General features: G+C 44.3%; 1 protein-coding gene across 1 annotated transcript in view; it reads right to left on the reverse strand.

The window, feature by feature from the left end:
* Positions 1-275: 275 nt before the first annotated feature.
* The window catches only part of PALD1 (phosphatase domain containing paladin 1), a 164673-nt gene continuing 137603 nt past the window's right edge, over positions 276-27345 (reverse strand). The window contains exons 19-20 of the mRNA XM_060241190.1: positions 21324-21479; positions 276-847 (exon numbers count right to left, since the gene is read on the reverse strand). Coding sequence (XP_060097173.1) covers positions 698-847; positions 21324-21479 — 306 coding nt within the window. The 3' untranslated portion in view covers positions 276-697. The remainder of the gene's footprint in view (positions 848-21323; positions 21480-27345) is intronic.

Raw genomic sequence — 27345 nt, forward strand, 5'->3', positions numbered from 1 at the left:
CTAGTAGAGAAAGAGGATCTGGAACTGCAAGCAGCAGGTAAGCAACCTGGCTGAGAAAGCACCACACGCACAATACAGGAAGTGGGTACGCATGGTTCTCCCCCTTCCCACTATCCTCTTGCATGCACACACAGTGGGAGAGAATCCACACACTAATCGCCGCTCGTAGACAGAGGGTGATTATCTGCCAACAGGCGCTCCCAACACTATTTTCCACCATATGAAGCAATTCAAGTCTAAAGAGATAACGAAAGAATCTTGAATTACCCACCAAATACTTCCCAACACAGCAATACTATGCATGTATTTCCGGCATCCGCACATACATCATATATACAAAGTATTCAGAGAGCAGTGCAACAGTTTGGTGAGAAAGTCATTTGGAAAAGATCGCACTCTGTCCAGTTGCAGTCATGCTACAAAATGTTCAGGGATGTGGGAAGCGGACACAGCATTTGTGATGACACCTGTCCAAAATCAATTGAATGTACAGTGTTTCAACTGTCTTTTTCAAGGCAGTATAACGTCTTCTTGGAATCACAGTCCTTCCCTTTAAGGCACATTTCTCCATTTTCTTTATATATTTATATTTTTTAAAAAAAACCAAAACACCCTCCCACAAAAGCAAACAGAGAAAGAGACTCAGCTGCATTTGAAGAAATACTGCAATTCTTGTGGCCCTTCATAAGGCTGGGTCCTAAATAAACTCCCCACGAAATGGTAGTGAGCTCCGGCTCTGTTCCTGCCAGCGGTAGCGAAGTCGGGAGAGCGGTTTGTCGTCTAGTTTCTCAAATTCGGTAAAACCCAGGTGGTTCAGGATCTCATAGACTCCAGCTTTGGCTGCTACCTGAAATGAAAAAAAAAGAGGGAGAATGTTTCAAACAGCTCCAAGCAGAGAAGGCAACTTGTGCTGAGCACAGGAGGAAACACAGATGGCAATCTCCAGGTGGTACCTGGAGATCTCATGCTATTACAATTGATCTCCTGATGACCGAGATCAGTTCCCCTGGAGAAAATGGCTGCTTTGGAGGATGGAGTATATGACTTTGTACCCTGCTGAGGTCTCTCCCCTCCCCAGTCTGCATCCCTAAAATCTCCAGGTATTTCCCAATCCAGAACTGGCAACCCGAGGAGGCACTGCTTGCACAAAGGGCTGAAAAGGGAACAGTGAGGCAGCTCCAGCTCTGAAGGGCAGCCAGAAGATCGATTCAGCATAATCTGAGGGACAGGAGAGAGGAAATCAAATAGCACCTTTCCTGCAGGGGACAGGAGAGAAAGGTTCTACATGAGGATTATACAGGATTTCTCTCTCTCTCTGGCTGCAATCCCACACACTAAATAATGCACTTCCAATACACTTTCAGTGCACTTTCCAATTGGATTTTGCCAGTTCACACAGTAAACTCCAGTTGGAAAGTGGATTGAAAGTGCATTATTTAGTGTGCGGGATCACAGCTCCTCTCTCTTTCTGTTTTGGTACACAGCTTGACCCCAGCTACTATGAGCCTAAAAGTTGCTAGCTTCCAGGTGGGGCCTGGAGATCTCCTGATTTTACAACTGATCTGCAGCTGGCAGAGATCAGCTCCCCTAGAGAAAATGGCTGCTTTGAAGGGTGGACTCTATGGCATTGTACCATGCTGAAGCCCCTCCCCTCCCTAAACCCCACCCTCTCCAATCCACCCCCAAAGTCACCAGGTATTTTCCAACACATACCTGACAACCCTATATGGGCCTGCTTGCAAGATCTTTCTAGGTCTTTCTTAGAACACTGACATTTAAGATGGGTCTACAAGTCTACACCAGCTCATGCTGTTTATCACAGACTGAGATCAAGGGGCTGGGTGAGATGCACTGATCATCTCTCCCTGTATTCTTTCCCCTTCCTGGTGGTGCTATTTGTCCTAACAGCAGATTTGTTGGGGGAGGGGGTGTAGGGGGGAAATGTTACCTTCCCCCTTTGCACAGCAGTCCCAAACCAAACTGCCACCGCTCAGCCAACATCCTGCCTAGTTTAGCCCTTAAGCAGAAACAATGGCGACACAGTATCAGTGAGATATCCAAAAACAACTGTGCCAAAAATACCAAACAATACAAAATGCAAAAATTGTATCTTTTATGAGAGTGCATAAGCATCCAATACATACATGAGTATAAAAAATATATTATTCCAATAAGCAAAGTCCCATGAAGAAACATTCCATTTCATAGGGTGACTCCAACGCAATCCATCAATCTTCTTAGAGTAAAATACTTCAAAGTATTAATTGATTTTTGAAGATAATGTACTTTCAAGCTTCAAGCCGTCACTTAAGAATACTGAAAATGGGCGTGTAGGAGGACTTGTCAGGATGACTTTTTGAGCTGGCTTATGAAGAAGCTGCATCGCAGTGGAACGTGGGGTGATCACGTGAAGGTGAATTTGCCTTTGGAAGCCGACACCAGTGGGAGGACTCCGTGCTTCTGGATTACTTTGAAGAGTTTTACTCTAAGGAGATTGATGAATTGCTTTGGAGTCACCCTATGAAATTGAATGTTTCTTCATGGGACTTTGCTTATTGGATTAATATATTTTTAATACTCACGTATGTTTTGGATGCTTATGCGCTCTCAGACACAATTTTTGCATTTTGTATTAAGTGTTTGCTCTAATTTAACCTTTAGGCATCCCATGCTTCATTCTGATGGGGTTCCACTGCCAGGGGTGGAGTTTTTACATGAAATGAGGACCCACTAAAACCATTCTGCAATTTGTCTCCTCTGATCCACAGCTCTTGCTTCCCTATAACTTGGGAACTGGTCTTTTTAGTTTATGATTAATTACCTTTCTCTTCTACTGGATTATGTATCCATTTATTCTCCAATGACTACCATCTTCCTGATTAGGAAGGGGCATGAACCAGGAAAATGGAGGTTCATGGTTTGTTAGAAGCCACAAACCGTGAACCCCTATGAACTTTTCAGTTTCCCGAATTGGTTTGTGAGTTGGTGGGGAGCTTCTATAGAGAGGGGCAGAGGAAAAAATGGCAACGCAATATAAACAGAAATCTAAAAACAATTGTGTCAAGAATACAATTTGGCAAAATTTACAAAAATCGATATTGTGCAAAAACATCCAAATTTCATTCCAAAACCATAAATCATATAGAGAGCATAAAGTTCCAAACAGAAACACTGTTTCTAAGGATGACTCCGATGAATTCTTTACAGAAAGTCTATATGGAGTAATACTACTTGGGAGTAAATTCCAAACGGAGTCCTTCCACTGGTGTCGGCTTCCGAAGGAGGAATTCTTGCCTTCACGCAATCACCAGCTTAAATCGCGTTCCGCTGCACCTGCAGCTTTTTCACAAGCCAACTCGCATCATGTTTGTAGGTATGTCTCCCCAGAAAGGAACTTCATCTCAATGCAACATAACTTGCTTCCATCATGGAATTTAAAACACTCTTTGGAAGTCTTCCAGTCAGGTACAGATGAGACCCAGGCTTGCTTAGCTTCAGTAATCTTGGAAAGCAGGACCTGACTACATAACACATCCATTAGTAAAACGGTAGTCTGGATCTGTACCCAGTTCCACCATCACACACAGCTGCTCAACAGCCCTGTTTGGACACATCTGGAGACCTTTCTAATCCTGCATTTGAGTGATCTGGGAGACACATGATCCTGGTATGCTGTTTGACATCAGGCAGCCTGAATCAACCCCCTTTGCACTTACAGCAGCCTCCTTCTGAACCAACCCCTTCCAAAATTAGCCAGCAACACCTTTAGCATTTTGCAGGAGAACCTTAAGAGGTATCTTATCTAGGCCTCGGATTCAGTGGGAGCTCACAGGAGCACAGCTCCTGAACCTTCTGAGAGTTCCACCTCCTTGTCCATTGAATAGTATGTTCAGCTACAAAACAATCCCTGGATGAGCTTCACCACCTATTTTTCTACAAAATGACTCCTGATATCCCCTTCCCTTAGTCACCCTTCTCTCCATCCCATCACAGTCTTTAATGTAAAGAAACCACAAAAGGTTCACTATACACTCCAGTCAACAAAAGCCTGAACTGTAGGGCAACCCTCCCCCAGCCCCCCAAAACCCTTTCTTGCGTTTCTGTATCTGGTGCTTAACCATTTTATAAGCCACTTTTCTAGCTGTTTGTCTTAGCATTTGCAAAGTTTGTTAGCTTTGGCAGGCTGGTGGGCAAAAGTTACAATGTGGCCTTGTTTGTGCTAAAAAGCTTATGAAAAAAAAAAGCAACAGGAAGGCCCCGACAGCACTGAAAACCGAGGGCTCTTTTAAAAAACCATCATTCCTAACACACACCCTTGAGCTATCCCTTTAATTTTCCTAGCCCCTTCGCCCCAAAATTTGTAAAAAAAGAAAAAGAAAAAAAGTAAATCAGGAGTGGGTAGGTGGGATGGAAACACAGCCCAAAAGGCAGCAATTCTGATTTGCTGAAACAGCAATCCTTGGGGGGGTAGGGGGAGAGATGTGGTTAGGGTTCCCAGGCATGGCAACCAGCAAGAAGGGGCAGGGGGAGGTAGGTACTTACTGCAGCGGGGAACAATGTTTGTTGTCATGCAGTGACATCACTTCCGGTGTGATCTGCCTGAGTTTGGAGAAAAGAGCTAGAGCATTGTCCAGGTGCAACTGCTGGTGCATCCAGGTCACGCCGGAAGTGATGTCACTGCACACCGACGAAGAACGCTGCACCCCCATTTGGTTGGCCTGCTTCTGCTCACTGACCAGCTGAGCATAAGTAGACAGCAGCAGTACATACTGGGAGTCTGCCTGCCATCAATGGGGAACTGGAATCCATACTGGTCACTTCTAGTGATTACTTCTACATGTGTGTTTGTCAGTCACATTAGGAACACGTGAAGCTGCTGTGCCTCAAAATGGGTCCTTGGTTAGTATTGTCTCCTCTGATTGGCAGTGGCTCTCCAGTGGATCAAGTAAAGGTTTTTCATGTCACTTATTACTTGAAAACGTCTAGCTGAAGAGGCTGGGAATTGAACCTGGGACCTTCGGCATGCAAAGCAGATGCTCCACCACTGGGCCCCTCTTCAAAAGTAGAATAAGGCTTTCCAGGGCTATTTTTGTAAAAAAAAACCCAGCAGTGATTCATTTGCATATTAGGCCACACCCTCTGACATCACTGGAAGTGATATCACTAGTTCAGTAGGTAACTTTCCGCATGTTGACAAAGACTGTGATCAGGCAGGCAAAAAGGGACTATGAGGAGCATATTGCAAAAAACATAAAGACCAACAATAAAAATTTCTTCAAATATATTAGAAGCAGGAAACCAGCCAGGGAGGCAGTGGGGCCCTTGGATGACAATGGGGTAAAAGGATTACTAAAGGAGGATAGGGAAATGGCTGAGAAGCTGAATGCATTTTTTGCCTCCGTCTTCACTGTGGAAGATGAGAACTTTTTGCCCGCCCCAGAACCACTAATTTTGGAAGGGGTGTTGAAAGACCTGAGTCAGATTGAGGTGACAAAAGAGGAGGTCCTACAACTGTTAGACAAATTAAAAGTAATAAGTCACCGGGTCCAGATGGCATACATCTGAGAGTTCTGAAAGAACTCAAAGTTGAACTTGTGGATCTTCTAACAAAAATCTGTAATCTTTCATTGAAATCTGCCTCCGTTCCTGAGGACTGGAAGGTAGCAAATGTCACTCCCATCTTTAAAAAGGGTTCCAGAGGAGATCTGGGAAATTACAGGCCAGTCAGTCTGACTTCAATACTGGGAAAATTGGTAGAAACCATTATCAAGGACAGAATGAGTAGGCACATTGATGAACACGGGTTATTGAGGAAGACTCAGCATGGGTTCTGTAAGGGAAGATCTTGCCTCACTAACCTGTTACATTTCTTTGAGGGGGTAAACAAACATGTGTACAAAGGAGACCCAATAGATGCTGTTTACCTTGACTTCCAGAAAGCTTTTGATAAAGTTCCTCATCAAAGGCTCCTTAGAAAGCTTGAGAGTCATGGAGTAAAAGGACAGGTCCTCTTGTGGATCAAAAACTGGCTGAGTAATAGGAAGCAGAGAGTGAGTATAAATGGGCAGTCTTTACAGTGGAGGACGGTAAGCAGTGGGGTGCCGCAGGTCTCGGTACTGGGTCCCATGCTCTTTAACTTGTTCATAAATGATTTAGAGTTGGGAGTGAGCAGTGAAGTGGCCAAGTTTGCGGATGACACTAAATTGTTCAGGGTGGTGAGAACCAGAGAGGATTGTGAGGAACTCCAAAGGGATCTGTTGAGGCTGGGTGAGTGGGCGTCAACGTGGCAGATGCGGTTCAATGTGGCCAAGTGCAAAGTAATGCACATTGGGGCCAAGAATCCCAGCTACAAATGCAAGTTGATGGGGTGTGAACTGGCAGAGACTGACCAAGAGAGAGATCTTGGGGTCGTGGTAGATAACTCACTGAAAATGTCAAGACAGTGTGCGTTTGCAATAAAAAAGGCCAATGCCATGCTGGGAATTATTAGGAAAGGAATTGAAAACCAATCAGCCAGTATCATAATGCCCCTGTATAAATCGATGGTGCGGTCTCATTTGGAGTACTGTGTGCAGTTCTGGTCACCGCACCTTAAAAAGGATATTATAGCATTGGAGAAAATCCAGAAAAGGGCAACTAGAATGATTAAAGGGCTGGAACACTTTCCCTATGAAGAAAGGTTGAAACGCTTGGGGCTTTTTAGCTTGGAGAAATGTCGACTGCGGGGTGATATGATAGAGGTTTACAAGATTATGTATGGGATGGAGAAAGTAGAGAAAGAAGTACTTTTCTCCCTTTCTCACAATACAAGAACTCGTGGGCATTTGATGAAATTGCTGAGCAGACAGGTTAAAACAGATAAAAGGAAGTACTTCTTCACTGTGTTCTTCTTCAACACAGAGTGTTGGACTGGATGGGCCATTGGCCTGATCTAACATGGCTTCTCTTATGTTCTTACAACAGTACAATGTCATTAGCTGCATTTCACGGATGTGTGTTCTCACACAACCCAATGAGAGGCCTTGTTTCACTCCCCCCTCCAAACATGGCTGGAGAGAGAGAGCCATATGCAGTGGAGCAGGCAGTGGCAGTCCAGCTTCTCCCAGGGGGGCACTTGTGGGGAGCTCCGTGTCTCTCACTCTCTTCGTAAGCCTGTTGGAGGCTGGAGGTAGCAGAGAGGATGCAGCACATGGCTGCCTAGTGTCTTCCCTCTGCTGGAGGCCTTTTTTTTTAAACTGGAGCTCTGTCCAATCAGCTGGAACTGTGTTGCTGTGTGTTCCTACTCAAAAAAAGGCCTGATACCTTGTATTAGGGCTGACAAAGGGTCAAAGTACATGTTAAGCAAAAATGGTGTCGTTTGTAATCTGTGATCAAATCCCCTGATCTGAATGTTAACTTCAGAAAGAAGCAACAGAAGGAAGAGAGATCTGGTTCATGGCCCTGTCTCTGGGGGTGCAGTTAGTTCTTGCCCTGCTGTGTTCCTCCTAAATTGCTTTTGCCCCAGTAAGGAAAAAGGAGATGCAAATTGAGAAATGGTTAAAAAAAACCCATTGTTCCTGGAACATCTGCTCTGTCCCTCTGGCCTGCATCAAATATGTGCAAGAGCAGAGTCCAGAGACTACTTGGGTGCATTTCATCTAGTTATGTGGCAGTGATGAGACAAACAGCTGCTTGTTTATGCTCTTCTCCAAGCTTGTTCTCAATCCAGAGTTTCCTTCGCAAGAGCTCCAAAATGCACAATCCACATTTTCTTGAAACCTCCGTTCCCAACCCTTCCCCCAAATTTGACCCAAGCATTCAGAACAAGTTGCCAGAGCACCAGGCACTGACCACTATAAAATGCAGGATAGAAGGAAATACTCCCTATCCTTGCATTTTAAAAAGAGAGTGCAGGGCAAACCACCGTTATTTTTTATTCTTTTAGTCTTCTGATCATTAAGCCACAATATAATGCTTCTTTAGTTATACGGTGGTGGCCAATGTAATGGAGTTTAGGGAATTTATTGTGACCCCTCTTTGGTATTGTTTGGTCTTGTCATCTTAGACAGTTACCCTTTTCTCAATCTACTGAAGTCAGTGGGCTTAGAATAGTATAACTGTTTAGGATTCCATTGCATTGCTAATTTCTTATGACTCTGATAAGACAATCCTATGCATAGTTACGCCATTTTAAGGCCAGGGCTTTTTTTTGAGCAGGAATGCACAGGAACACAGTTCCAGCTGGCTTGACATCAGGGGGTGTGACCTAATATGCAAATGAGTTCCTGCTGGGCTTTTTCTACAAAAAGGCCCTGTTTAAAGTCATTAAAAATAAAGGAAGCCAGGGTCCTAAGTCTGTAAGATTTGAGCAAGGCTGTTAACAACCAGAGGTTTTGGAGGTCATTAATTCAGAGGATCGCTGTAAATCAGGATGGGACTTAACACAAACACAAATTAACTTAAAAGTAACGCTGCATAACAGTGCACTGTGAGTAATTAAGCTTGCTTTATTAGGATTTGCTTTTCATGTGTGCAATGCCAACTAGTTGATCTTTGGATGCAAGAATGAAATTTTGCAAAACTGCTTTTGTGTGCAGGAAACCAAGGCACATCTAGGATTCAGAGCATAGCAAAAAGGTCAAGAGCTGAGGTCAAAGAACCTGCACACAGATGGCATACTTTGTGGAAACTGTCCCTAGAGCATCAGGTATGGCAGTTGGCGGAAATTTCAAAGAATGATCAAGTCAAATTCCAGTTCACTTACTGAATTGGTCCATTTAGGAAATCTTGCTCATAATCATAAAGTACATTCCAAAACCTCCCTGGAGGAAACCGTCTCTATTCTGTCGTAGAGCCTTCTAGCCAAGCTTATACAGGAATTTTTAACAATTTCCAAGCCTGCCTGCTCCACTTATTCTTAACTTTTTTTTTTTTTTAACGTTGAGAAGCTATTCATATCTGTGCCTGGAGTTACAATAATTAAGCAGGGAAATTAACAAATTGTTCCCTGTTAGCCAGCCACATCCTTTATCACTTGATCAACATGCTGAGAAGTGACAATTTTAGTACTTTGCATCCATCTGTCTGTTTTAGGATTAAGCTATTATTTTGACAGCTTAAATGCTTGAGTTGGGTGCTGATTTTTTAAAGTATTTGGGGCAGGAAATGAAATCAGAATTCCCAGTGTTGCTACTGAGGAATTGCTACAAAACCCCAAGCAAGGACAATTTCTTGACTTGCCATTATTATTTCCCACTTTCTAACACTGGTTCCAAACATCTGCAATTGCCCCTGTTTGATGAGCATTACATCAGCAGTGCCATCTCCTTCTCTACAGACATCCTTCAGTTCAGGCTTTGATGTCCCGCTCGTTCTGGACCCCCTCTGCTTTTAGCTGTTCTCCACACCATCTAGGTCTAGATCTGACCACCCATAGCCCTGCCTGGATTCCTGACAATTCACATTCACTTGTTAGACCTTGCGAAGAAAGGTCACTGGAGTAGGATGGCTGCCAATTGTTTTTGACAAAAGCTCTGGTCAAATGTTTTCACGCTAAGTAGTCAGAGGGGGAAAAAACCACGACTACACACTTGCTGGTGCTGTTTCATGCTGCAACCTCTCACAAGATGGGTGGGCTCAGTGATGGACAGAATAAGATGTTCCTTACGGTTTAAGAAAAACTTGCTGGCAGCCAGAGAATGCCCTGAACTCGAACCTCTCTTCCAAGCCTCTGCACATTGGGTAGCAAAAACCAAGAAATAAAGCAAGTGCTATTACCCTCAGCTATCTCAAAGCTTTCGTTAAACAACAGAGCACATTCCGGCTCCTATTCTGGCTTCCAATCAAGTGCTGGGTGAGCTTCCAATCAAGAGCTGCAGTGAGTGCATGCAAACTGCATTCCTTCATTTCCTAGCCATCCCCCTTCCCGTAGGGCACGGATGACCTGGACATGGCACTGGTAGCATTACTGCTTGATTCCTTTCCTCCCCCCCCCACCCCCAACACACACTTCCCCAACCGGATCAACGCCCTTTTCCACCAAGTCCCTTCAATCGAAAGCGGCCGGGCTCTGATCATAACCACAGTTGGCAGATGCCCCTTTCATCTCTCACCAAGGAGATCAAACATGCCAATACGAATCAGCAAAGCTAACTGAGATGGGGCGGAGAGGAGGTTTTCCCATCACATGCCACCTAGCAACTTCCCACTCATAGCGGACACAGACAAGAGAAAGCTCATCTCCAAGGCCAGATAAAAACAGGATCGAGACACCTCCTCTTTCCTCTCTCTGAACAGTTCCGCCTTCTGTCATCACTAAGCCACTGTTCTGTCTAGTAGAACTTAGTTATTTTGCTATTTCTATATGAATTTAACCATCACAGAATAATTTCCAGTGCAGCTGAATCCATTCAATGTATCATTTTGAGACCCACGCTAAACTTCCACACACACCCTCACCCTGACTTGTTGCAGCTTATTTACCTGTAACACTGACTGCCTGGAACACTGTGAATGTTTGCAGTTTCCCAGTGACTGCTGCAAGCTCCACTGCGGTATCATCACCACCTCTCTTCTCAGCTGCTCCTTGATAAATCTGCCTTATTTATTTATATTTTCTTAATTTATATCTGCCTTTCACCCCAAAGGGGACCTAAAGAGCCTTACATCATTCTCCTCTCCATGTTATCCTCTCACCAACCTTGTGAGGTAGGTCAGGCTGAGAGCAGGTGATTAGCCCAAGGTCACCCAGCAAGCTTCCAATGCATGAATGGGCATGAGGGGTGTGCATTTTTTAAATTCGGTATTTTTCAGTTCAAGACTTTTGGACATGAAAAAATGTCAATATTTCCCAAAAAAATCACAGATCCCAATACTGTTATAGTATTCGGATCTAGGATTTTTCGGAAATACCAACATTTTTAAAATGCCATACACAATTCTGGGGCTGGCTTGGCTTCTCTTGCAACCTGATTTAAGCCGTACCACAGGAAAAGCCATGCATGGAGCGTGCTGCATGGAGATCACCCCCAAGTCACACAGATCCTGGCTGGGACAGCTTCTCCTGTAGCCTAGTTTAAACCACCCTGCAGAAAGAGCCAGACTTAGGATAAACACCAATAAGGTGTGTGTGGGGGGGTTGTTTTGGTTCAGGTAAACCCAAATGGACACCCCTAGTGGGGATACAGATGTGGATTTCTCAGATCCTAGTTCAGCACTTTAACCACTATATTAGGCCACACCCCCTGATGTAGCCAATCCTCCTAGAGCTTCTAGGGCTCTTAGTACAGGGCCTACTGTAAACTCCAGAAGGATTGGCCACATCAGGGTGTGTGGCCTAATATGTAATGGAGCTCCTGCTAGAATTCCACCCCTGACTATACCATGTTGGATCACTTTTGCACTCTCACATGAATCACAACTGGCATCCTCTGTAGCAACTTTCTTTACGTAAAGGAAGGATTGGGTGGAAGGAAATCCACCCTCCCTGTAAACTGCCAACAAGTCTTGTAGTCACAGCCGCCACTCCCTCCACATGATCATCTTAACCACTGGTCGGCAACTGGGGGTGAGAGAGCTGCAAACAGAGCCTCAGCGAGCCAGATGTGGACCTAAGAGTAGCCAATTCCTTGTCTATAGGCTAGTATAATATCAGTGGCAGCAGCTACTCTCCCCTCCCCCCTTGGGTTTATCATTTGACTTGCATGGAAGTTTATGTTTTTAATGTGAGGCTCAAGAGCCAGGAAATGCAAGGGTTTCCCCCCCACACACCCACCCTTTCTTTCTTCCTGACTGGCACCCCTCTCCCTATGCAGGCTTGTTTACATACAAGGAGCTGCTCTCTTCTGGAAGCTGCTCAAAGCCTAGCCTAGGAGGCAGGAATTTAAGAAATAGTGCTAGTTTTTGTTTCTCTCTCATGGGGGAGAATTCAACCCACGACTAGCAACTCTCCAGATCAGTAGAGTTCTTACTTGTATAAGGAGCCCTGCTCACGGGAAGAAACTTTGAGACCAGAAGGTCTTTATAGAAGTCCCTGTTCTGAGATGTGCTTTTTTGAAAGAAAGAAAAAAAAAAGCTTCCTTTAGAGGCAACTAAGTATGGCTTTCTCTCGGGAGTGTATATTTCTGTCTACGCCTCACTAAAAAGAAGCATTCAGTATTGATTTTTGTGCACTTACAGTGCCCATTCAGACAGCTTGCTGATGAAAAGCTTGAAGGCTTGGAGAAAGCAGGGCTGGGAGGCATTGACATTTGCCTAAGAACATTTACCTATAAGATTAATTTTAAAAAGGACTGGGTGGGAGAACATTAACACTCTTTTACCCTGAGGAAATTCACATTACAAAAAACTTTTGTAAACTCCAGTCAGGTCTTGCAAGCAGAATTTATTACCCTCCTCCGTCCACCCGGTCACGATCCCACCTCTTGCTGCATCATCAGGATATCCAAGTGAGAGGAAAAGAGATTTTGTTTGTTCTGTGGGGTGGCTGGTACTTAAATTATGGGAAGGAAAATGGCTTGGGGTAGGGGAGGACAGGGGAATGCTTTCTTAGTTAAAATAAAACAGAGGAAGCCTTTAGCTGCATTAAGGGGGCCCAGCCCACCTTCTCGCCTTTGAAATTCAGATTACTACCTGTGGTTATGCTCTCATTTGTCATTTAAGAAAAACAATGGAATGAAATGCACACTGTGGGGGAGATGAAAGTTTTCTCTGTTCCTGGAATCTGCAACAAACAACTTTTGACTCCAAGAGATTTTAAAAAGAAGGCACAGAAGATGAGGCTCTCCAAAAACTCAGTTGCTTTCAAAGCCAAAGCGAAGAAACTGTGTTCAGACACCAAGGTCAGCTGTGAAGAAATCCAGCTTGTTGCTGAGCCTGCAAACACACCTCCCTTAGTCCAGCTAGGGTTCCCTGATTCACTTGCAAGGATGTTTTAAGATGTACCATCGTCCAAAGGTTACATGATTCCTGAAGCAAATGCTGGTATATTGTAGGTCTGCATATAACAATCATGTTTGCTACATAAAACACAGAGATGTCTTTTGCATCTGTGAGGAACAAGGCAGGTGAGACAGTTAATTTGCTAGGAATTTCCTGGAACTCTTCCCATTTGCAAATATAACACACACACATATACAGACACACACACACCATTCTACCAGACAACAGTTCTCCTGGCCACCCCAATTCTCTGTATGCACAATCTCCCCCCACCCCCCACCCCGATAATTTCCTCATTGAAATTGCTGCAAGGACCACCCTAGCTCAGCCACCATTACTGGCAGCCTCCACAAAGCCTCCCAAATTACAGTAGTGGGGAAGTAGCAGCCCAGAAAGAGTTGATTGCCTGTGGATGAGAAAGAGAACAGGCCAAAAGCCCAATGAAAAAGAAGGCCTGAAAAAGCTCTTTGTGCCTGGGAACAATAGGGAGAAAGAGGATGCTTATAAGGGACAGCTTTGATACCTCATGAAAGAGAATGGGTGGGGGGAGTGGGAAAGAGAGACTCTGCCTCACTGGCAAACTTTGTTAGGGATTGCAGTCCATCTCTCTTGCTTCCTCCACATGACCTCATCCTCCAAGGATGTGACTCAGCCCAGCCTTGAAAGAGCTGTATGACTTCTTGTCCTGATTGGCTACAGAGGTAGAAATGGCCAAACCACCTCACATCAGGAGATTTCTTCAGGACAATGTCTTTTGAGGAGCAGAAGAAATGCACATGGTGGAGTGGGGGCAGGGGAGAGAAACTAGTATCATTTTGACCAGCACATTTTTTGGCTCATGAGGTGACAGTGTTTGTTCAAAATAGAAAACGTCTCCTGCAAAGTGCATTTTCATTATCTGGTTTTTATCTAGCTTCCCAATGACTTCAGAGCAGCATCCTCAAAATAACCCTGAGGTAAAGCAGCTAGCTAACAAAAAGGGGAAAAAATAAATCCCATTAGGTATGAGCCTAATTCCAAGGCAAAACAAAAAAGTAAACATATTAGCCTCTGAAAATGTTCAAAGTCTAGGAAGAAAAGGAGGTTTTAAAATCAACACAAAAATGGTAAGTTGATATGCCATATTTTCCACAGACCTGTGTGTGTATGCACTTATGTGCACAGAAATATACACAGCACCAGAGAGAACCCAGTCGGTGCTCATGTCTCACTCTTGCCTGAGTATATCATTCTTGGTATCTGTTTTCTTCCTGTACTCACTGTGCAGTGCAAACCAAAGTAAAGCAGGTTACAAAAATTATAAATATAAAAATTATATATCTACATGTGCCCCCTTGTCCATGGTGTGGCGTTTCCAGCTGGGATGTCGATGTGAGATGGTATGGTCATCAGTACACTGATGATACCCAGATATAGCTGTTGATGGGTGGCTGGCCAGATACCACCCCTGCGAATCTGGCTGAGGGTTTGGAGGCCATGGTGGAGTGGTTAAAGCAGAGTTGGTTGAGGAGAAGAAGAAGATATTGGATTTATATCCCGCCCTCCACTCCGAAGAGTCTCAGAGTGGCTCAAAATCTCCTTTACCTTCCTCCCCCACAACAGACACCCTGTGAGGTGCGTGGGGCTGGAGAGGGCTCTCACAGCAGCTGCCCTTTCAAGGACAACCTCTGCCAGGGCTATGGCTGACCCAAGGCCATGCTAGCAGATGCAAGTGGAGGAGTGGGGAATCAAACCCGGTTCTCCCAGATAAGAGTCCGCACACTTAACCACTACACCAAACTGGCTGACAAGACTGAATCCTGACAAGATGGAGGTTCTGTGGCTGGGTAGAGGGGACATGGGTTTGGGAGGCCGACTCCTGCCTCTCTTTTTTTTTTTTAAAAAAAAATCAATTTTTATTAAGATTTGGAAGAAGATATACATCGAGAAAAGAATAAAGACTGTATAAACATAATATAAGCTTGAAACAGATGAGACCTGCATATAACAAGACTGTCCATCAAAACTTTCTTTGTAGCAGGAGCTCCTTTTCATATTAGGCCACACACCCCTGATGTAGCCAATCCTCCTAGAACTTATAGGGCTCTTATTCCAGGGTCTACTGTAAGCTTTAGGAGGACTGGCTTACATTAGGGGTGTGTGGCCTAATATGCAAAGGAGTTCCTACTACAAAAAAAGCCCTGCTGCCCAGTAAAGAAAAATTACACACACACACACACACACAGAATTGGCATAACATAGATTAGCTGGAAGAATTTCTTGTTCCGCAAGATATTCGACTACCTGAAACCACAAAGCTTGAAAAGACTTCTGATAGTTTTCTAAATGTGTTATAAGTGAACAACTAGTCATTTTACTATACGGAAAATATTCCCAGCCTTCAGCTGGAAAAACTCCACAATACCATCTCCACACAGCTGGAGGGATTACTTTATTCTCAGTAAACTCGCTTAAAGGTAAAGGCAGTCCCCTATGCAAGCACCAGTCACGTTTTCATGGCAGACTTTTTTACGGGGTGGTTTGCCATCATCTTCCCCAGTCATCTACACTTTCCCCCCAGCAAGCTGGGTACTCATTTTACCGACCTCGGAAGGATGGAAGGCTGAGTCAATCTTGAACCGTCTACCTGAACCCAGCTTCTGTCAGTATCGAACTCAGGTCGTGACTGAGCAGAGAGCTCGGATTGCAGTACTGCAGCTTTACCTTTCACTTAAAAGGGCAAAAAGGTAAGAAAGACCTCTTGCCTAAGACAATGGGGAGAGGAGACTATTAAGCAAAAGGGGGCCACTGGTCAGACTCATAATTTTGCATTAGTTTAGTCTCTCATTCAAGAAAAGAAGGCTTGAGCCACTGTTTGAGCAGAGAGTTTGGACTGCAAATGTTTCATCTTCCTTACATGAAAAGAAAACTGTGAAACAGTGGTGTCCAGTAATTATATATCTAACAGAGCATGATGTAATACCAACCAACACTGTCTACAACAATTTGATATATTTTTGAGCTGTTACAATTGTAGATTGTTTATTACTGGTATTTATGCTTTAATACCTCAATGTAACTATAGACAATAAACTAATGTAACTAAAGACAATTAAGTTAAGTTTGAAAGTTTAGAAAAAAGAAAATATTTCCATTATTTATGCTGCCGCACAGTAGTTGTAGGCACTGAATTTTCTCTCCATTTTTGTGCTATAAGTATTCTTGCAATAACTAAAAGATATGATATCAGTTTTGTTTTTATCTTATCCCCGACTCCTGGCTCTAAACAGTGTGCCTTTATTACCGGCACTGACTGCCAAGAGGCTGGATGTGGATTTTGGATGCCTCACTGTCACTGGAGGCCCAGATCACAAATGTTGCCAGACTGGTGTTTTTCTGGCTGTGCCACGTCAGGCAACCGGCTCCTTACCTGACTTGCCCTTCCCTAGCTATGGTAATCCACACAGTGGTCACCTTCAGGCTAGACTAATGTAATTTGCTCTACGTAGGGCTGCCTCAAATTGAGGCTGACCTGGAAACTCCAACTGATCCAGAATGCAGCCACATGAGTCCTCACTGGGACCTCCATATATTCAACTTGTGATGTGCAAGCTGCACCAGCTTCCAGAGGAGCACCATATCAGGTTGAAGGTTATGGTGTTAGACTTTAAAGCCCTTAACAGCCTGGGACCCATGTACGTTTGAGACTGCTTCTCCTGAAATACCCCCATAAGAGCTTTACACTTAGAAGATAAGAACTTTCTGGTGGCCCCTGGCCCGAGAGACATCCAGCTGTCCTGGCCTCTACCTGGTGGAAATCTCTGCCGAATAGCATCCATGTTTGTGGCCATTCTGCAGGGCATGTAAGTTAGAGATGTTCCACCAGGTGTTTGGTTGAGGACAGTAACAGTCCTCCATCTAGTCTGGCACTCCTCTTCCTTTTTCCCTGCCTCCCTCCACTACGAGGAGGCAATAGCACTTCCCTGAATTATCACCGCTGGACTGGCTTAGGCTGCTGCGACATGTATTTTATGTATTATTTTAATTCAAACTTTTGTTAAAAGTTGTAAATTTTATCACTGTTTATCACTGTTGTAAATATCTGATGAAATATGCATGCATATGAAAGCTTACATTCTGAATAGAACTTTGTTGGTCTTAAAGGTGCTACTGGACTCCTACTTTGTTCTAATTCTATTTTCTTTTACTGTTACAAGTGCTTCCTGTCAAGATGAAAAGAGGTGACTATTTACCAAGTAGCTAGCTGCATGCACTCTCTGGTAACTCACTGAATGCACGATGCACATAACGGCTTGGTCTCCCCACCACACATATTCCTCAAAATGTTGTTGTTGTTCAGTCACACAGTCGAGTCCTACTCTTTGCAACTTCATGGACAAAGTCGCCAGGCCTTCCTGCCTTCTACCATCCTCTGAAGTCTGCTCAGATTACACATATTCCTCAAAATGGAGCTTTTGCAAATTAGTAGTTGTTGACAAAGAGTTATCCCTTGCCTGCCTTGTCTCCAGCTGCTGAAGCCGTGGACCTTCTAGCCAGAGGCTCTCAATATCTCCCACTTAGCTGAGGCTTGCTCTCTTCTAAGATAAGTGAAGATATTCTCAGAATAATGAACCAAAAAATAGGGAAACAGCTGTTTTCCATGGGAATGAATCCTGAAGGAATGCAATAGCAACGGTATGTGTGTGGTGTTTTGCAGGGTTTAAGAGAGATACATGGAACAACAAAAAGGAAAAATGCTGTTCTTTGGATCCTGGCATGGTTCTCAGTGACAGCTGGTTGAACAGCTAGCAGTAGCTGTGAACTGCTGAAACAGAGGTGAAAGAAATGCGAACTAGGCTGACAGAAACTGAGGACCCTAACATGCTGGTTCTGTAGATCACCAACAGCACCATTACTGTACATGTAAAATATTTAAGCTACTGAAGAGTTTCCCATTTATAGTAACATGAGAGCACTGCAACCTTTACCCATTGTCATGCAACAGTGAAGAGACGCCATTCAGCAAACCTTTCCAGTTTTGAGGGGAGGCTGTGTATATCACTTGAATTTTAACAGGGGTGTGTAGAAACTGCCTGACCTGGATAGCCCAGACTAGCCCAATCTTTAATACATACACACACGAGAGGCTTGATTGGCAATGCCAAGACAAGCAACAAGATACTTTAATCTTCACCAGAGAGTGTCTGAAAACAGGAGGACCTCGCGTCATCAAAACAACCACCTTCCCCATCCTCATAAAAAAACAAAAGTATGCTTAACTGTCAGTGAATAAAATAAATGACATAATCTGTCTGATGAAACTCTCCTTTCATGATTTTTCAAGTTCCACCATCATGAGGGGCTGCATGCACATGCGCTTTAACATCTTGTGAAGGAGTGGATATAAAATTCAGTTTCCTTTTCTGTGATCTTTTGTCCAGCTCATAAGAACCCTCCAGATGCAAAACATGTAGAATTTCTCAACCTGACTCTTCATCATTGATCTCATATCTCTCGCCTTGGTGGAAAAAACTTAATCATGCAGGGACAATCCGTCTACAATGTATATTTACAGACAAAAGTTTAGAAGTCATGTCCTTCAGCTGCTTTCGCTTTGCAATACCATCTGAGAAAATATTCGGGAATGCCAAAACTGGTTTTCCTTGGTGTTGTAAGGACCCCGTTGATTGTACTACTTCAAAGATTTTTTTCCTGGTTCGAAAATCAGCAAAAGAAATAATAATCTCTCTTTCCTATGTGAGTTGTTAGGAGAATAGAGACAGAATGTGCTAGTGATTGTCAGGGCAATTTCTTCTTCTAAATGTAGCTCACTTGCTAAGAAGCATCCAGGCTCAGCAGTATCTTCCACCTGTTCATCCAAGCCCCGGAATTTCAAGTTACAATTGTTTAGATCATTTTCTACCATCAGAAGTTTCTCTTTCCAATGCTGTTTGGAAGAGTGAAGTTTGCATACATCATCCTGCATTAGTATAATAATTTCCATTGCACTTTCTGCAATTCGGGCAGTTTGCTGTACTGTGGATTTTATTTCCCCAAGATGTGCCGGAAAAGGTTTGAGTAGGCTCAAAAAGAAGCCTAAAAGCTTTATCTCCAGATTCGCCATAGACTTAAAGTTCTCAGTGATTAAAAAGGAAGCCAAACTTTATTGACAGTGTTGTCCTGCACCGTCCTCCATTTTGTTTTCCTCCAAGGGCTGGGATGTCTGTACTTCTTTCTTTTCCCCCACCGGGTAGTATGTCTGCAGGGACTTTGCTTTTGTTTCCCCCAGCATTTTGCATATTTATTAGGAGATAATTCAAGCTAACCGCTGAGTTTGATGAGTTTAAAAAGGAAGGGAAGAAGGAGCATCGCGCTCATGCATCTATAATTTTAGTAGGATGCCATGTCCCCAGGCTAGCCCAATCTTACCAAAGGGGTGAGAGGGTTGGCCCTGGTCAGTATCTGAATGGGAGACCGCTGAAGAAGTCCAAGGTCAGGACACAGAGGTAGGCAATCACCTCTGAACAGGGCTGACCCTGGGGTGCATGGTGCCCCAGGAAGACTCGCTGCCCCCCCCTCTGTAACACGGCACCCCTCCCCCCCCCATGGGGCCTCATCCTCCCTCCCTACCCCATCATTTCAATGTCCAGGAAGGGGCAGTGGAGTGCCATACTCACTCCCCAGGCTATTTAAAGCCCCCACACATCAATCAACTGATCAGCAGGTAAAAAGATGACAGAGGGTCACGGCTCCTATGCTGGCCCTCTGGCTCGATCATTATCAGTGCAGAGTTGAGGGGTCAGGACGAGTGAGCCACCGAAAGAGTGGCCGCCACTGCTTCCTCCTCCCCCCTTCCTTCCCACACGATCCAGGAAGGAAGGGGGGGAGGAGGCAGCCGCAGCCCTGCCTCTGAACATCTCTTGCTTTGAACACCTTATGGGTTGCCATAAGTCAGCTATGACTTGACAGCAAAGGGGGGGAAAGGTGGAAATTGGCTCCTACACCAGGGTTTCCCAAACTTTTTTCCCCCATGGCCCGGTTATTTTTACACTTCTCCTTCGTGAACCACAAAAATTTGGGGGTGGAGCCAGGAGTCTTATGAGGTGGAGCCGGGAAACAGCAAATGATGTACAAACAAGCCTAAAACTCTTGCAATATTTTGTTTAGGAAAGGTAGGATAATGGTGGGATTTTGCAATGCAATTTTAAAAATAAAACATCAAGAAAAAGCACAAGGATCACACAGAAGAAAACTAAAAATATAAAATGCTCTCATCCTGGGAAAACATGAAATAGCAGGGCATTTCATGCTTCTCCCCCACCCCAGGTCTACTCAGATTAGTAATGGCAAAGAAGGAAGGAAGGAAGAAGAGAAACAAGGGGAAAGTCTGACAGAAAGAGAGAGAGAGTGAAAGAGAAAAAGAAAGAAATGAAATGGCAGTGCTGGGAAAACATGAAATGGCAGGGCATCCTCCCCAGGTCTACTCAGATTAGCGATGGGAAGGAAGGAAGCAGACAAGAGAAAAGACTGACAGAAAGAGAGAGGAAAACAGGAAAAGACTGACTGACAAAGAGAGAGAGAGAGAAAGAGAGAGAGAGAGAGAGAGAAGATGGGAAAAGAGAGAAAGAAAGAGAGAGAGAGAGAAAGAGAGAGAGAAAGAGAGAGAGAGAGAAAGAGAGAGAGAGAAAGAGAGAGAGAGAGAAAGAGAGAAAGAGAGCGAGAAAGAAAGAAAGAAAGAAAGAGAGAGAGAGAGAGAGAAAGAGAGAGAGAGAGAGAAAGAAAGAAAGAAAGAAAGAAAGAAAGAAAGAAAGAAAGAAAGAAAGAAAGAAAGAAAGACCCAATAAAATAGACTAGTAAACGACAAAAATCATTCCACTTCATGGTTATCAGCATATGCTTAACCTGTTAACAATTCCAGAGTGCACACACCATAATGCACCAAAGTGAAAAAGGGACACACAGGTTTGGGTAACAGCTTAATAGCTTCCTAAAGCTCCTCTCCATACCAACCAAAACATGCATGTTTACATGGTCATTCCAGCTCATCATCTGGGCTAAATTTATTTTGAAATTCTTCAGTCCCACCATACAAGATCAGGATTCAATAACAGCTATGAAAGTCATTACCCTATGAAGCCTTGCTTTACAAAAATTAAGTCTACTTCCAGCTGTCAAAAGCGACTTGAAAGTGTTGTTAAAATACTACATGTTCTAGGGTATAGATATTGAAATTTGGGTTTAGGTGGAGGGTATGCACAAAGTATATGAAATCTTGCTTCCAATATATTGGTGGCATCAGGCCTGAACAGGCTGGCTGGTCATCAAAAGGGACCAAAATTTGGTTTGCCTTTTCACACATGGCCAGTGTCCTTCCGTGCAGACACATATCTATGATGACGGGGTCTTCTGAATGTTCACTGCTTTACCTCATGCATCCAGATGCTGAATGGCCTCTGCCAGGAGTCCTTTTTCCCCAAATGGAGGTACGCGTTGAAGAGGATGAGATAGATATAACGTTCCAAGTACTGTAGGCTCTTCAGCTGCAATGCCTGCATCTCCTTCTCTTCCTTGGCAGTTTTGCCCTGTAACAAAACGGACAGTTGTTTGAGTCCTGATATCACACAGCAGAATTTCCCACCATTCAAGCTGACGCACTTTTCTTTGATCAAATGCAACACCTCAGGGCCTTTCCTGAGGTTACCATCATGGTGCTGCAACTGCTAAGGGGCAGCTCCTTCTTGAAATGCGAAGGCAAAAATTGGAAAGTACTGATCCTATAGGAAGGATCAGTAGGAAGCTCATGTAGGAAGAAGCCACAATAGGAGTCCCTTTTCTGTATGACTTGGGGTTTCTGACATTACCTTCATGATGTGGGAAGCCATTCCTGTTACACAAACCTAATATCAGAAGAAGCTGTAACTTTTGTGGTGCCATTATCCCACAGCAGTCCAAAATGGCCTCTGAATGTCTACTCTTGGGGGAGCAGACCCCCCCCCCAAAAAGAGAGATTTTTTTGGGGGGGGGGTGTTCAGGCTGCTGCAAGAGGAATGGGTGTGACACACTCGATGGGCAGAAGTTCTTGAGCCCACAAAAATGTGTCTTTGGATCCACCACAGAACAATTAAGTTTGCACTGCTCAAAAGTTAATACAGAAGCCTGCAGAAGTGCATAAGTACTAGTTTGCTCAGCTAGCATGAAATATTTTCATACCCTGAAACGAAACGCTGAAACTGCACCCCCTACTGAGTGGGGGCTCTAGGGCTGTCTTTTTAAAAATATATACATATTGGAAATAACTCAGAGCTGCTCCCTCTAGACTCTGCCATCCCAAAATAATACTCCTTTGTAAATAATGAGGGCTTGCCCCGAAATGCAGTTATTTTTAGCTTTAGTTCATTTACTCAAAGTAAAATTTCCAAGGGTTACTTCATATGTTAGAGTCCCCTATATGGAAGGGCAGGGCTTTTTTAAAGCAGGAACACAGCTGGCTTAGCATCAGAGAGTGTGGCTTACTATGCAAACAAGTTCCTGCTGGGCTTTTTCCAACAAAAAGCCTGGTGTGAAACAATGGTGATGACAGGGGTGTGGCCTAATATGCAAATGAGTTCCTGCTGGACTTTTTCTACTAAAAAAGCCCTGTGGAAGGAGCTTATGGATGTTCCATGGGGTGATGGTCTGTATACAACCTTGTATTGTCTGACCACATGGTGAGTATTTGTGGCTGCACATATCTGGAGGACAGTGATGGGAAGAGACTTTTTGCAATTGGGCTAGTATGGGAAGACGTTTACAAGCATCACAATCCCCATGTAAGTCTGGCAGCTCCCACATGGAGGTTTGCATCATATGAAAAAACCCTTGGAACCAAGGTGCTTTTACACATGCTGAATACTTTTGATCCACCTCTGATGCATGTTTCAACTGAAGGAGGAGGAGGTGGTATTGGATTTATATCCTGCCCTACACTCTGAGTCTCAGAGCAGTCACAATCTCCCTTACACCCCCCCCCCCACCACAACAGACACTCCGTGAATTGGGTGGCGCTGAGAGAGCTCTCACAGAAGATGCCCTTTTCAAGGAAAACTCTGCGAGAGCTATGACTGACCCAAGGCCATTCCATCAGCTGCAAGTGGAGGAGTGGGGAATCAAACCCAGTTCTCCCAGATAAGAGTTCGCTCACTTAACCACTACACCAAACTGGATTTTACTGCATGAAACAGCACTGAAAGTGGATTGAAAGTGCATTATTTAGTATGTCTGAAAACACCAAAATTGAGAATGAAGCCTTTCTTGTGCTTCACGTCATTGTGAAGGTGTCTAAAATAATAGCATATTTTGAATTTGGCAATCCAAGCTCTCATTAAAACACTGGCTTATACTAAAATCTTTCCACTTTTAAACACAAGACTTTTCTCAAATAGAAAAAAACAACAGTATCGTCTACTTTCACATATATATGCGGAAAATTATACATACACAACAAGACTAGGAATAGGCATTCTACGAGATTTCAAACTATAAATGGCACCATTCTTTCATATAATGTTTTTGTTCCTGAGAGGCTCACAATCAAGAATTAGCCCCCTCCCAACTCCTGCCCCAACCCTGACCTCAGCCGAGTCATGACCGTACACAGCCCTCACTGAGGCAGATATCTGAGGTGTGTTCGGGTTTTTATTCATAGTTTCCAGCTGAGCACAGACGCTACCCATTTTTCAGACTGAACTGCTATTTAAGTAACCACTTTGCTATATAAAGAAATGAGCAATTAGAGCTTTATAGAATAGAAACACCAAGCAGAACTGGGGAGGGGAGGAACAAAAATAGAATTAGCTTTGAGAAAATAGTGTAGCCAGACACTTAACAAAAAAAGTCAGCTCAGATCTGCTACTCTTATCTTATTTATTATTCATCTATTTCATTCAGTTTGCTAGGTCACCCTTCACTGCAAGCTGGGCTCAGATACAAATACATACATAATATTAAACATATTAAAAATAATAAAATACATTAAAAACAGTTCCTCCAACAGATAATGCTGCAACCTGTGATCAAGATTGTGGTAATTTCAGTATCTGCCAGCCCCCTAGGTGGAGGGAATATGGAGAAAAGGGGGGAAGGCGGGAGTATAAGAATGCCAGACCGTTGTGTCCTCAACCAAATGCCTGGTGGAATATCTCTGCCTTGCAAGCCCTACAGAAAGCTAATAAATCCTGTAGGGCACTGAGTTCCACCAGGTGGGGGCCAGGGCAGAAAAGGCCCTGGCCCTAGTCGAGGACAGCCGGATTGCTCTATGGCCAGGGACCACCAGAATGTTCTTATTGGTGGAGCAAAACACTCTTCCAGGGGCATATTAAGAGAGGCAGTCCCTGACCACTGATGGCATTAAAGGTCAATACCAAAACCTTGAAACGGAGCCAATGCTCCACTGGAAGCCAGTGCAGCTCATTCAGCACTGGTTGGATGCACGCCATCTAAGGGGCCCCATTCTGGATCAGCTGGAGCTTCTGGGTCAGGCACAAGGGTAGGCCAGCATAGAGTGAATTACAGTAGTCTATGCTGGAGGTTATCGCTGCATGGATTATAGTGGCTAGGTTGGGATGAGACAAGTACAAAGTCAGTTGCCTAACCTGGTGCAGTTGGAAAAATGCCAGCTTGGCAACTCCTCCGACCTGGGCTTCTTAGCTTAAGGTAACTTATGACCCATTTTATAGTGCTGCTAAATTCTCAAGGAAGATTAAGATCTCAAAAGATACAAGTAGTGCCTTTTATCAGCTCCATCAATTAATTGAAAAGCATGATCTGGCCATAAAGAACCATGCTCTGAACGTATCCAAGTTAGATTACTGTAATACATTCTTTGTGGGGCTGCCTTTCAGTTGGCTCAAAATGCTGCAACCTGTCAGGGCTGGTTACAGGGATTATTTATCATATGGTGGAGTTACACATAGGAAGCATATAATAATATAAAATATGTAACCAAGTTGATACAGTGAGTATGCAGACTGATTGGGCAATTCCCCCAAATACTAATATCTAAATTTTCAATCCACTCAATCACAGCTGGAGAGAGTTCAAAAAGCTCCATCATATCACCCTGGAAAGCACAACACTTGTATCCCTGTGACAAATGGAAAACAGTTTGGGAGGCTGCACTGCACCACAATTGCATTCAGGTCCTGGTATTCTGCCCCATTTAAACAAGAGGTCTGCGCAACTGCCAAAGCCTGTTCATATTTTATTAGTCAACTTATACTTTACATGGCAAGTAGAATCCTACCGCCATCTTGTTGGTGTTTATCAGGATATCGATATTGGGTGGAACTGATTTCAAAGGACAAAAAAGGGAAAGACAAACTGAACCCAAAATATATCGACAATGTTAAAAGGATCAAGCTAACCTAAAAGTAATTAGCTATTGCTCTACCTATCACCTGTTATCTATCTGTCACCTATCGTCCATCTATCCATCTATCTATCACCCACTATCTATCCACCCATCTATCTATTTATGGTATGCACAATGTCAAAGATTAAAAACAGTCTATTTTCAAACTACATTGAACTTCCACTTGAGCTTTATATAAGCTATAATTATTTTACATACAGAATTGATGATTTCACATACACAGTTCATGAAAATGTCAAATGAACAATAGGACCATACACATTCAAGCTACACAGGCCTTTCTCAGTGGTCAATAAACTATTATAAAGATAAAGAAACACACATTCAGAAAGAAATATATATAAACATTGAAGCCAGGTGTTGCTTTCTGAAAATGTACAAAAAAAAGCCCAAATTATTATAAATATCAATAACAAATAGCTATTAATAATAAATTTGTTTTGAGAAATTCAATAATAATAATAACAACAAACAATGATAATGATGATAACAATGATGACGAGGATGATGACAATAATAATAATAATAGTAATAATAATACCTCATGTTGTATGGTTACTGAAAATTTATGAAGTAGGCCATGGATAACTAGAGTTGCCAGGTCTGTGTTGGAAAATGTCATGGGTGCTGGGGACCCTTCAGAGGAAGTTGAGTCTGATGAGGAAACTGTGCCCCTGCCACCTGCACCAGTGCCCCTGCCTCCTGCTGGAGAAGATCCCAGCCCCCCTGCCTCGCCCTCTCGGGTGGCTCGTGTGCGTGACCGCCTCCGGCAGGACCTCAGGGATCGGAGGAGGGCGGCACGCTCACAAGCAAGACGCTCCCTGAGCCCTGAGTTCTGAGAGGATTCTGGCCCTTCTAAGAGCAAGGATGCTTGAGTGGTAACAGGATCCTGGCTGCCTCCCTGAGCCAGCAATTAGCCCAAACGGGCAACAGCCAGCAGAGGGCTATATAGCTGTGGGCTTTGGGAGGAAGCTTTGTGGAAGCAACTAGTCATCTCCCTGACATTCTAGCATCCACTCCGGCTTGACTTTGGTTCCTGACTCCCTGACTTTGGCTTTGGACTTCTGGACTCCCTGACCTCGGCTTCTGGACCTCAGACCTGCGATACTTCTACAGTGATTCGGATTTGGCGCCTCGGACCCTCCTGCTTACTGGCTACAGACCTCGGACTGCCTCTGGACTTTGCCTGACCCGGCCCCAGCCGTGACAGATTGCTTCCACCGACAAACACCCACTCCACAGGATGGATGCTGAAGCAAGTGAAACCACAGAACTACTGGCTGCGCTCCAAGCCCAGGTACAGCAGCTAACACAGGCAGTAGTGCACTTGCAGCAACAACCTGCGGCCAGTGCTCCAGCCAAGTGCCCAGTTCCCCCACCTGACAGATTTGGGGGTGCCGTGGAAGAATTTCCTGCCTTCCTAGCACAGTGTCGGCTGTACTTTGAACTGAGAGCACGGGACTTCCTCAATGACAAAACCAAGGTGTGTTTCGTCATCAGTCTGTTAAAGGGGCAGGCGGCCAAATGGGCCACACCCTTACTGGTCGCGTCCTCTCCCCTACTGACTGATTACCAGGGGTTTGAGGCCCACCTGTCTGCTGCTTTCTCAAACCCAGTCCAAGCAGCCACAGCCAACCGGAAGATCAGGGCACTGAAACAAGGCAACTCCTCGGTGGCTCAATATGCCACTGAATTCAAGCTCCTGACCCAGGACTTGGCGTGGAATGAGGCTGCCCAGATGGACCAGTTTACTGAGGGGTTGGCAGAGGAGGTCCTGGATGAACTGGCCAGGGTGGAGCAGCCACCCACGCTCCAAGAACTTATCACCCTCTGCCTCCGCATCGATGGCCGCCTGGAAAGTCGCCGCCAAGCCAAGACCAGAGGGCGCCAGCTCCCTGCGCCGTGCTACCTGGCTCCTCGCCCGTCCCCAGCTAGTACCAGCACCAAGGATGAGCCTATGCAGCTTGGAGCTGCTCGACCCTGCCTGACCCCAGAGGAAGAGACCAGACGCCGCACGCAGAATCTGTGCCTCTACTGCG

The sequence above is a fragment of the Heteronotia binoei genome, chromosome 6 (genome assembly GCF_032191835.1).
Source record: "Heteronotia binoei isolate CCM8104 ecotype False Entrance Well chromosome 6, APGP_CSIRO_Hbin_v1, whole genome shotgun sequence".
In the NCBI taxonomy this organism is placed as follows: Eukaryota; Metazoa; Chordata; class Lepidosauria; order Squamata; family Gekkonidae; genus Heteronotia; species Heteronotia binoei.